General features: G+C 54.4%; 1 protein-coding gene across 3 annotated transcripts; it reads left to right on the plus strand.

Moving 5' to 3' along the window:
* The first annotated feature begins 208 nt into the window (after window positions 1-208).
* On the plus strand, window positions 209-8713 carry ppp1r13bb (protein phosphatase 1, regulatory subunit 13Bb). Of its 3 annotated transcripts, none has more exons than XM_052053026.1 (18): window positions 209-812; window positions 1008-1104; window positions 1997-2144; window positions 2743-2862; window positions 3183-3259; window positions 3580-3681; window positions 3783-3957; window positions 4052-4254; window positions 4415-4579; window positions 4693-4888; window positions 5002-5111; window positions 5188-5629; window positions 5844-6592; window positions 6798-6929; window positions 6991-7124; window positions 7203-7369; window positions 7515-7714; window positions 7891-8713. In XM_052053026.1, the coding sequence occupies exons 2-18, from the start codon at window positions 1096-1098 to the stop codon at window positions 7930-7932; spliced, it is 3171 nt and encodes a 1056-aa protein (XP_051908986.1). In that variant the 5' UTR covers window positions 209-812; window positions 1008-1095; the 3' UTR covers window positions 7933-8713. The 3 variants fall into 3 exon arrangements, with proteins under 3 accessions (XP_051908986.1, XP_051908987.1, XP_051908988.1); XM_052053027.1 differs by having other exon boundaries at window positions 3789-3957; XM_052053028.1 differs by lacking the exon at window positions 1008-1104.
* The last annotated feature ends 2898 nt before the right edge of the window (window positions 8714-11611 follow it).

An 11611-nucleotide genomic window follows, 5' to 3' on the forward strand; every position in this document is an offset into this window, starting at 1 on the left:
GTCACCAAAAAAAGTGTTAGCAGACACACACGCCAAAGCGCTCACTTGGATGAGCAGCATTTTCATTGTATTTTTTTTTATTTTGACTAATCGAGATAATCACGTCCAATGCACGAATCAGTTGAGGGCGGGGGGTGGGGGCTGATGTTGATGTTGCGGGGCTGGTCGACCAGGGGTGCCGGAGTACCGCTCGTCGCTGCTCAGGCGGTAAAAAAAAACCCGTATGAAGTTGTGGGTATGAAAAAACAACAACCAACCAAACAAAACGCACACAACTTCTCCGCTTCCATAACAGTATGATGTCATTTCTCGAAGAACAACCACTTCCACCCGTCACAGTCGCCACCTTTCTTCTCGCTCGCAGGAAGCCTGAACTCGAGGAATTGGTGGAGCAACAAGTCTTCTTCCTATTTTTGCGCGGTCTTGATGACACTCTGGCTTCTCGCGCGAGCTAAGCACCGCCCCTCCCACGGCGTAAGCACCGCCCGCCCGGTCGCAGTCGATTTTCTCCTTCGTCGGCTAAGCAAGCGGCAGCTAACTACATTCGTTGACCGAAAACGAGTGGCTCGAGCGATTTCGCCATCCGTCAGCTTTTTTTTTTTTTGGGTTGCTTTCGCTTCTCCGTCGACGGCGAAAAACCGACGCCGAGCCTAAGCGGCGACATTTCGCCGCAGCTGGAGGCAGCTAGCGCGGTTAGCATCTCGGCCAGGCGACGCTAGCTGGCCGAATGGATGACAGTCGGCTCGCCTAAGCAACCGCGTCTCACGCACCTACTCCACCGGGCGATGATTCGTCTATGACAGCGAAGAGCGGTGAGTACATTGCAGACTCCTTTCGATGTTCTCGTCATGTCGCAGTCGCGTATTTGGATATTTGGAGGCGTTTTTCTGGCAGAGCTCGACGGCGGCAGCTGTCCGGGAGCCACGCCTGGGCCATTCGGAGCCATTTGTTGACATCGCCTCTTGCTGCCGCAGCTGTCACGTTCATATCCGCGCGTTGTGTTTCAGAGAGGGCCGCACGTTTTCTCGGGCAAGGTGGGGGCATCGCGGATTCCCGTCTCGCCACTTTGGCCGATCCCAATCCGGAGCCGCCAGCATGATGCCGGTAGGTGTGACCTCATCGCTGCCTATGCATGAAAAGCCGTCGGAGCTTTGAAGCCCGACCTCGACAACAAATTGAAGCTCCAGCTCCACGTTTGGCCTCACTAGTCGAGCGCACCGGGAGAAAGAAGCACCGTGCGGTGCAGCGTAGCCGCCGGCTTTGGATTCGTTTGTCTGTAAAAAGCATCGTTTTCACTCCTTTCCAGCTTGCTTCGTCGGTGCAGGATGTCCTCGACAGTCCTGGCAGAGAATGTTGTGAGGTTGCGAAGTGGATTTCTTGGTCACGTGGCACAAGAAGGCACGCTTACTGACTCTTGACCTTAGCGTCTTTCCATTTTCAGGTCAATATTTGCAGTAGCTATGACTTGGGCTAAAGGGGAAAACCAGCCCTGAAATGGTCTTCCAATAATAAGCGCCATGCAGCCCAAAGAGTCTAAACGCAAATATTTTTTGCTCTTGCGACACCTCAAAAAAAACGGGGGTCTGTTGATGGCACAAAAGCTCGCGTGTGGCCGTGCTCGTCATCACTTTGGTTCCCAAAACGTGAATTTCCAAGCAGAAGCTTGCGTGCTGCCGTCGCAGTTGAAACTGTGTATGTCGAAGCCGCCGCCGTCGTGAGCGTGTACAGGCACGAGTCGCCAACGGGCCGCAACAAGTCTCGTTGCCGTGTTTGCGTGTGGAACGCCGTCATTGCTATGCGCTGATCTTGGCTGCTCAAATGGGATCTTCGTCTCCTTGTCCAGTTGCGCTTTCAAGTTGATTTTCCTCTCTGGCTTTTGTTGGACTTTTGAGGAATCCTCTTTTCGAAAACGATTGCCGCCACATTGGACTGCTTTTGGATGAGCTGCGATGTCCAAAAACAATTGATGAACCTCATATCCATGCCCCCCCCCCAGATGATCTTGACGGTGTACCTCAGCGACGGGGAGCAGGCCACGGCGGAGGTGCCCGTCACCCCCGAGACCACGTGCCGCGACGTGGTGGAGTTCTGCAAGGAGCCGGGCGAAAGCGGCTGCCACCTGGCTGAGGTCTGGAGAGGCAACGGTAAGCGCGACCCCCCCCCCCCCCCCCTTTTGGCTGGCGCGTCAAAAGCTGAGACGGTGACGGGTGAACGCGCCGGCGCGGGCGTACTTGACTCTCACCCGGCCTTGAGCTTTCCTGGCTCCTCTATCGTCAGGCCACCCGGCTGCGGCTGCCGGAGGGAAGTCAAAGAAGGGGGAGTCCCAGTCGCATACCCCCCCGCCCCCCCACCCCACATCTGAAAGGGATTACGTGCTGCAACGGTCCACAGCGCTGTCGCAACGCATTCCTCGCAAACAATGCGCTTCGCCGGGCGCGTCGGGGTGATGTCAGCGTTTTATCTCTGCCCCCCAACCGCCTCCATCAGTCGGCGCCTGACAAAGCGCGTCTAACCTTTGACCTCCCGGTGGGGAAAACCAGCCGCCGGTCGACGCGTTTCCCGTGCACCGATTGTTCGTTTGCCGCGATAAGCTGAGCTGAGCGAATCGGGTCCTGGCGCCGGCGCGCTTTGATTAGCATTTGGTAGCGCCGCCGCCGCTTGCGCGCAAAGCCTCGATTGATTGGGGTTGGCGCTTGCTCTCCTCGGCCTCGCCGAGCTTGACTTTTCTCTCGGCGTCTGCAGAGCGAGCCATCCCCTTTGAGCACCTGATGTACGAGCATCTGCAGAAATGGGGCCCCCGCAAGCAGGAGGTCAAGTTCTTCCTGCGGCACGAAGAATCCCCGACTGAGAGCGGCGATCAGGGTAAGTGAATTCAGAACTCCCCCCCCCCCCCCCACCCCGGGTTTGGATGAGAGCGTCGTCATGGAATTCCGCATGTTTGCCGTTGACGTCTTTTTTTTTTTTTTCATGACCGTCAGCGTTCCGCGTTTGCCCGTTCAGTTTAGAAGAAAATGGCCGCGCCTTTGCGTCCACTCAGTCGGCGTGACTTGTCCGTGTTCTTGCGTCTCCCGTGTCGCGTCGGCTTCTCTTCAAAGCGAGAGCGCTCGTGCGAGCGAGTGCACGCGCGCACGCTCGCCTTCTTGCCGACAAGCCAGCCATTGAGTGCGACTGTGCCTGCGCAGGGAGTCGGCAGTCCCCCCCGGATCAAGTCGGCGGTCGGAGGAGCGGCAACGCCGGAGAGAAGCCCGACGAGAACGGGGTGAGATTCCGCACATGGCCTACAAAGCCGCCCCGCCGCACTTTTGCAGGTTTTTCTTGTGCGTTTGACATTGGGAAAGAGGAAAAGCGTTTTGCAGAGCCGGAATGACGTCCCTCGCGGTTCATCGGGGCGCTTCTCCCGTCGCTGTCGATTTGTCGCCTCAGCGCCTCCTCCATCTCGGCATTGGCTGGAAGCGCCTTCAAAATGGATTCCGTTGCAAACTCGTTCACGGCTGTCCAAACGGGATCCCGGCTCCTTTGTCGGTTTGCGCGCGCGTCGTCCCGCTTCTTCGAGTGCCACGTTGGTCCTTTTGCGCGCAGGTGGGGAACCAGCGCGCGGAGCTGACGCTTTCCGAGCTGCAGGAGATGGCCGGCAGGCAGCAGCAGCAGATCGAGGCCCAGCAGCAGATGCTCGTCGCCAAGGTAGCCACGTCCCGTCGGCGCTTCGTTTTGCGGGCCGCCGTTCTCGCACGTTCCGGTCGTGGTAGACGGCGCCCCCGTGTGGGCTTTTCTTTTCGCCGAAGGAGCAGCGTCTGCGCTACCTCAAGCAGCAGGAGCGGCGTCAGCAGCAGACGGCCACCGAGAGCGAGAAGCTGCAGCGGCTGAAGGAGCGCGTGGAGAGCCAGGAAGCCAAGCTCAAGAAGATCCGGGCCATGCGGGGCCAGGTGGACTACAGCAAGGTCATCAACGGCAACCTGTGTACGTATGGCTTCACACACCGCCCACGGGAAACCAGCCAAAGGGCCCTTTATTATAATTGAACCGTTACCCCCCCCCCCCCCCCCCCCCCCAGCGGCAGAGATCGAGCAGGTGAGCGGCCTGTTCCAGGAGAAGCAGGCCGAGCTGCAGGCGGCGGCGCTGCGGGTGGAGCAGCTCAGCTCGCAGCTGGAGGAGCTGCGGCGGGGCAAGCTCAACGGCGTCCCCGCCGCGCCGGGCGGCCAAGTGACCGGCGCCGCCGCCGCCCTGGAGCTGCGGAAGCTTTACCAGGAGCTCCAAGTACGGCACGGCGCAGGCGGGCGGGGAGGGGGGGCCGGAGGCATTTTTCACGGCTAGCTTCGCCCGCCCTAAAACGGATTTTGAAAAAAAAAGGGGACGACGCGTCGCTTGAGGGCTTCGGCTCGCGTGGCGCGAACGTGAATTGTGGCCGTCTTCTCAGATCCGCAACAAGCTGAACCTGGAGCAGAACGGCAAGCTGCAGCAGCAGAAGGAGCTCCTCAACAAGCGCAACATGGAGGTGACGCTGATGGACAAGCGCATCAGCGAGCTGCGGGAGCGCCTCTACAAGAAAAAAGCCGAGGCACGTCAAAAAGAGAACCTCCCCGTAAGGCCAGAAAAGCGCAAAGAAGTCTCGGCCACGATTGGAGCGTCTGCGCGTTAGAGGACGGCTTTCCATGTGATTCATTCATGTCCCCCCCCCCCCCCCCCCCCCGACAGCTCAACAGGGCCAACAGGCCGCCCTCGCCGCAGCCGGCCGCCGGCACGCCGGGCCGGGTGGCCGCCGTGGGTCCCTACATCCAAGTTCCCGTGCCGAGCCGGCGGGACGCGGGCTACGCCTCGCCGCCCGAACCGCTCAAGCCGCACGCCCTGGGCGTCAACAACCAAGCCAACCAAGGCTGGGGGGGCAAATCAGGTTGGTCCCGCGAGCCACCTTTGAAGGGGGCCACGGTCTCATCAGCTACTGCCCATCGACTTGGGTGAGCGCAGGCTTTTGTTGGTATTGACGTCTTGCTTGTTGCGCTTTAGCCGCTGACGGCGGTTGGCCTCCGGCAGCCAAGACGGGCGCGTCCCTGAAACCTCCGGAGCGAAGAGACTCGGATACGCAGGCTAAGACCTCCGCTTCCGGTGCCGAAAAGGTCAGTGGGCTTTCTTCGAACGGGGTGTACGAGGATGAGCGGCGGCCAACGCTGCGTCCGAAACCTTTCGCCGCAGGCGCCGGACTCCAAAACGCCGGCCTCGTCCCCTACGGCGGCCAAAGCGCAGCCGCCGCCGTACGGTTCGCACCTCTCTCTGGAGCGCCGCAAGGATGCGCCTCGCCAGCCCGCAAAGCCGCCGCCGGCCGCTTGGCCCCGCGCGCCGACCGGCGGCGGCGGCTCTTCCTCGCAGCAGATCCAGCAGCGCATCTCGGTGCCGCCCAGCCCCACCTTCCAGCACCCCCACGCGCCGCTCTTCCCCGCCGGCACGGGCACGGGGGCCGGCGAGAGGCCGGAGCACCCGCCGGCCGCGGCCGTGCGCCCCTTCGTTCCGGACAGAGGCTCGCGGCCCCAGTCGCCCCGCAAGGGCCCGGCCACCATGAACTCCAGCTCCATCTATCACATGTACCTCCAGCAGGCGGCGCCAAAGAGTCAGCCACTCAAACCGGCGCTCAAAGCCGGTAAGGTTTGCCGTCAGCTTGGAAACGCAGAATGGGGCGCGATTACGAAATTTCACGTTTCCATTCTCACTCTCTCACCCGGTTGTAAAACGTCGCAGAATCCCGCACCACCGGTTGCTTTTTCTAAGCAGTCCTTGTGACCTCTGACAAAAGTGTCGTTGACCTTTCCAACATGGATGCTGACAGCCCTTCTTTTTTTTTCGTTTGTTTGTAGTCTACGGGAAGCCCGTCCTCCCTCCCAACTCCACCCCCCCCTCCCCCCTGCCTTTCGTCCCGGCCGGGGGGGCCTTCCCGTTGCCGCCCGGCGGCCCGGAGGACACGCCGGACGGCGACGCGGAAGATCACCGGGGCCCGCGCCGGACGGAGCCGTCTGCCCCCCCGCCCAGCGTGGAGAACATCCCCCGGCCGCTCAGCCCCACCAAGCTGACGCCCATGGTCCACTCGCCCATGCGCTACCAAAGCGACGCCGACCTGGAGGTCCTCCGCAAAAAGCTGGCCAACGCTCCGAGGCCCCTGAAGAAGCGCAGCTCCATCACGGAACCCGAGGGCCCCAGCGGACCCAACATCCAGAAACTTCTCTACCAGAGATTCAACACTCTCGCCGGGGGCATGGAGGGAAGCGCCGGCTCGGGCGGCGCGGACGGCGGGACGCCGTTTTATCAACCCGCGACTCCTCCGGACTCGGCGGGCTGCGACCCGGCCGCGTACGCCGACGGCGGCGACCTTCCCTCGGACATCTTGCCGCCGCCCGAGTCGGTGGAGCCGGGCTCGGAGGCGTCATCCATTGACCCGAACGACGACCGGCCGCCGCCTCCCGAAGGACCTTTGGGCCCTCCTGAAGAGCAAGGACCCGAAGACAACGATGACGACGACGACGCGGAAAGCGCCGAGGCTCTGTTGCCCAGCCCCGTGCCGGAGGTGACGTCTCCGGAGGAGAGCGGCGTGGCGCTGACCCGCCCGTCGGTGAGTTGCGCAAATGCACAACTAAACCAAATCGAGCCGTCTCCCGCATATTTCCCGCTTTGTTATTCACAAAGTCGCCTCATTAGTCGTCCTACTCATGTCGGAACAGAACAGAAGGTGGATTGAGATGAGCGGCATCCATCCAGGCCCACTACTCGGTACCTTTTTTTTTTTTTAATGAACAACTGAAAACTCTTGTTCCTAGCGCACCAACCTGAAGAAGCCAGAGTCGGAGCGCACCGGCCACGGCTTCCGGGTTAAGTTCAACCCTCTGGCGCTCCTGCTGGACGCGTCGTTGGAGGGAGAATTTGACCTGGTCCAGAGGATCATCTACGAGGTGCGTTTGCGTCGCGTCGCCGCGGCCGGCTTCCGTTGAACCGCGTCCTCCTCCGTGTCAGGTGGAGAATCCCAGCACGCCCAACGACGAGGGCATCACCCCGCTGCATAACGCCGTATGCGCCGGACACCACCACATCGTCAAATTCCTGCTGGATTTCGGCGTCAACGTCAATGCGGCCGACAGCGACGGATGGTCAGACGCGCCGACCCGCCCGCCCGCACCGCGCCGTTAGCCTCCGAAAATGTCTTGATGTACCTTTTTTGCCAGCAGGACTCCGCTCCACTGCGCCGCCTCGTGCAACAGCGTGCACCTGTGCAAGTTGTTGGTGGAGTCGGGGGCCGCCATCTTTGCCAGCACCATCAGCGACGTGGAGACGGCCGCGGATAAGTGCGAGGAGATGGAGGAGGGCTACGTCCAGTGCTCCCAGTTCCTCTACGGTAACCATTATTAGCGTCCGGCTCGATATGTCACGCCGGGGAAGCCGCCAAACGCCAAACGCCAGAAGACTCCGAAGCGGAGTCTTCCATCGCATCGTTGGCTTTTCGAGCCACCGTCGCATTCATTCATTCGTTCTGTTCCTAGGCGTTCAGGAAAAGATGGGCGTCATGAACAAGGGCACCGTGTACGCCCTGTGGGCCTACGAGGCTCAGAACCAGGACGAGTTGTCCTTCGGCGAGGGAGACGCCGTCACCATCCTGCGGCGGCAGGATGACAGCGAGACGGAGTGGTGGTGGGCGCAGCTGGAGGACACCGAGGGCTACGTGCCGCGCAACCTGCTGGGGGTAAGCGGGGGCTGGGGAATTCATTTTTTCCACCGTTGTCAACTTTGCGATTCAACGGCTCGTCTCACCCCCGGAGCCAATTTTAAGGCCGTGCCACACGCCGCCCGGATTTTGAATGCCATTACTCACTTGGAAATCTTTTTTTTTTTTTTTTTCCCCCATCCCCCTCCCTGCAGCTCTACCCTCGGATCAAACCTCGCCAGCGCACCTTGGCGTAACGTCACCCTCCTGAAGCAAAGAGCAGAGAACAACTGAGCCTCATCGATCTTCTCCCGGTGGCCATTTTCTTCCCCGGCCCCATTTGCACACACGCGAGCACACACCCCGTGATAGACGAGCACTCCAAAAGAGGTGGAAAATGTCCCGGTCACATAGAAGCCGCCGCCCCTTTACGTTGCCCCCCTTGCACAGTGCAGCTCTTTAAGGTAACCTTTGTTGCCGCGGAACTTCCTTCTTCTCTTCACCCGTCGTGTGGTCAGTATGTGTCGACGGAGCAGCGATAACAATGTGACATTTGATTGCATTTTTTAAAAGCCCCCCCCGTTCCGTAACGTCGCCAGTCTGTAGTGTGGCCGTGACAACCCGATCAATCTCAGGACCAACGCGGTGCTGCTGACGACACTCTCTTGTTCCTATTTTTATGCTCACCAAATCTCCCGGGAGCGACGAACCAAACGTGTCCGCGCAAAGGCTATTTTATGAGAGGCCCACCTTACGGGACTTGAGACTCTATTCGTGCGTTACCTTCCCGTGCATCTTGTGGTACATGCGTGTGACATCCCCCCCCCCCCCACCCCCCATGTGTGTTTTTAATTGTGGAGCGAGCCAGTGACCCAGGACCTCGTCTCGGATTGCAAAACTGTACTTAACCCGAGGACGCGCGTCCTATGATTGCGGGTTTGCTGTAAGGACGAAGTGGACTTCCTCTTCCCATTGCTGTACTCGACACAATATACAAAATCTGTAAATGTGAACAATAAAAGTGAAGCTCTGGCATGACTCAAATGTCTTTCTGGGGTGCCAACAGAACGCAGTTCACGAGCGTTTTTTTTCGGGCTAAAAACGTCTTACTATACTATGTCGTTTTTTTCCAAGCTAAAAACGCCTTGCTATACTATGTCGTTTTTTTTCGGGCTAAAAATGCCTTACTATACTATGACTTTTTATCCGGGATAAAAACGCCTTACTATACTGTCGTTTTTTTCATGCCAAAAACGCCTTACTATACTATGTCGTTTTTTTTCCAAGCTCAAAACTCCTTGCTATACTGTCGGTTTTTTTTTTTAGCTAAAAACGCCTTACTATTGTATGTCGTTTTTTTCGGGCTAAAAACGCCTTACTATACTATGACTTTTTTTCCGGGATAAAAACGCCTTACTATACTATGTCGTTTTTTTCGGGCTAAAAACGCCTTACTATACATGGTGGTTTTTTTCGGCTAAAAACGCCTTACTTACTATACATGGTCGTTTTTTTCCGAGCTAAAAACGCCTTACTATACATGGTGGTTTTTTTCGGCTAAAAACGCCTTACTATACATGGTCGGTTTTTTTCCAGCTAAAAACGCCTTACTATACATGGTGTTTTTTTCGGCTAAAAACGCCTTACTATACATGGTCGTTTTTTTCCGAGCTAAAAACGCCTTACTATACATGGTGTTTTTTTCGGCTAAAAACGCCTTACTATACATGGTGGTTTTTTTCGGCTAAAAACGCCTTACTATACATGGTCTTTTTTTTCGGCTAAAAACGCCTTGCTATACATGGTCTTTTTTTTTCGGGCTAAAAACGCCTTACTATACATGGTGGTTTTTTTCGGCTAAAAACGCCTTACTATACATGGTCTTTTTTTCGGGCTAAAAACGCCTTACTATACTATGTCGTTTTTTTTCCAAGCTAAAAACGCCTTACTATACATGGTGTTTTTTTCGGCTAAAAACGCCTTACTATACTATGTCGTTTTTTCTCCAAGCTAAAAACGCCTTACTATACATGGTGTTTTTTTCGGCTAAAAACGCCTTACTATACATGGTCTTTTTTTTCGGCTAAAAACGCCTTACTATACATGGTCGTTTTTTTCCGAGCTAAAAACGCCTTACTATACATGGTGGTTTTTTTCGGCTAAAACGCCTTACTATACATGGTCTTTTTTTTCGGGCTAAAAACGCCTTACTATACATGGTCGTTTTTTTTCAGCTAAAAACGCCTTACTATACATGGTCGTTTTTTTCCGAGCTAAAAACGCCTTACTATACATGGTGGTTTTTTTCGGCTAAAACGCCTTACTATACATGGTCTTTTTTTTCGGGCTAAAAACGCCTTACTATACATGGTCGTTTTTTTTTTCAGCTAAAAACGCCTTACTATACATGGTCGTTTTTTTCCGAGCTAAAAACGCCTTACTATACATGGTGTTTTTTTCGGGTAAAAACGCCTTACTATACATGGTCGTTTTTTTCCGAGCTAAAAACGCCTTACTATACATGGTGTTTTTTTCGGGTAAAAACGCCTTACTATACATGGTCGTTTTTTTTTCAGCTAAAAACGCCTTACTATACATGGTCGTTTTTTTCCGGCTAAAAACGCCTTACTATACATGGTCGTTTTTTTCCGAGCTAAAAACGCCTTACTATACATGGTGTTTTTTTCGGGTAAAAACGCCTTACTATACATGGTCGTTTTTTTTTCAGCTAAAAACGCCTTACTATACATGGTCGTTTTTTTCCGAGCTAAAAACGCCTTACTATACATGGTGGTTTTTTTCGGGTAAAAACGCCTTACTATACATGGTCGTTTTTTTTCCAGCTAAAAACGCCTTACTATACATGGTCGTTTTTTTCCGAGCTAAAAACGCCTTACTATACATGGTCTTTTTTTTCGGCTAAAAACGCCTTACTATACATGGTCGTTTTTTTTCGGCCAAAAACGCCTTACTATACATGGTCGTTTTTTTCCAAGCTAAAAACGCCTTACTATACATGGTGTTTTTTTCAGCTAAAAACGCCTTACTATACATGGTCTTTTTTTCGGCTAAAAACGCCTTACTATACATGGTCGTTTTTTTCCGAGCTAAAAACGCCTTACTATACAAGGTGTTTTTTTCGGCTAAAAACGCCTTACTATACATGGTCGTTTTTTTTCGGCTAAAAACGCCTTACTATACATGGTCGTTTTTTTTTCAGCTAAAAACGCCTTACTATACATGGTCGTTTTTTTCGGCTAAAAACGCCTTACTATACATGGTCGTTTTTTTTCGGGCTAAAAACGCCATACTATACATGGTCGTTTTTTTCCGAGCTAAAAACGCCTTACTATACATGGTCGTTTTTTTTCAGCTAAAAACGCCTTACTATACATGGTCGTTTTTTTCGGCTAAAAACGCCTTACTATACATGGTCGTTTTTTTCCGAGCTAAAAACGCCTTACTATACATGGTGGTTTTTTTCGGCTAAAACGCCTTACTATACATGGTCTTTTTTTTCGGCTAAAAACGCCTTACTATACATGGTCGTTTTTTTTCGGCTAAAAACGCCTTACTATACATGGTCGTTTTTTTCCAAGCTAAAAACGCCTTACTATACATGGTGTTTTTTTCAGCTAAAAACGCCTTACTATACATGGTCTTTTTTTCGGCTAAAAACGCCTTACTATACATGGTCGTTTTTTTCCGAGCTAAAAACGCCTTACTATACAAGGTGTTTTTTTCGGCTAAAAACGCCTTACTATACATGGTCGTTTTTTTCGGCTAAAAACGCCTTACTATACATGGTCTTTTTTTCGGCTAAAAACGCCTTACTATACATGGTCGTTTTTTTCCGAGCTAAAAACGCCTTACTATACAAGGTGTTTTTTTCGGCTAAAAACGCCTTACTATACATGGTCGTTTTTTTTCGGCTAA

This window comes from Hippocampus zosterae, chromosome 19 (assembly GCF_025434085.1).
Source record: "Hippocampus zosterae strain Florida chromosome 19, ASM2543408v3, whole genome shotgun sequence".
Lineage (NCBI taxonomy): Eukaryota > Metazoa > Chordata > Actinopteri > Syngnathiformes > Syngnathidae > Hippocampus > Hippocampus zosterae.

Excerpts from the sequence above, each read along its gene's own strand:
- ppp1r13bb (XM_052053026.1), top strand. Across the intron at positions 2,863-3,182 it reads GACTGAGAGCGGCGATCAGG|GGAGTCGGCAGTCCCCCCCG; the intron begins GTAAGTGAATTC and ends GTGCCTGCGCAG. Across the intron at positions 6,930-6,990 it reads TCCAGAGGATCATCTACGAG|GTGGAGAATCCCAGCACGCC; the intron begins GTGCGTTTGCGT and ends CCTCCGTGTCAG.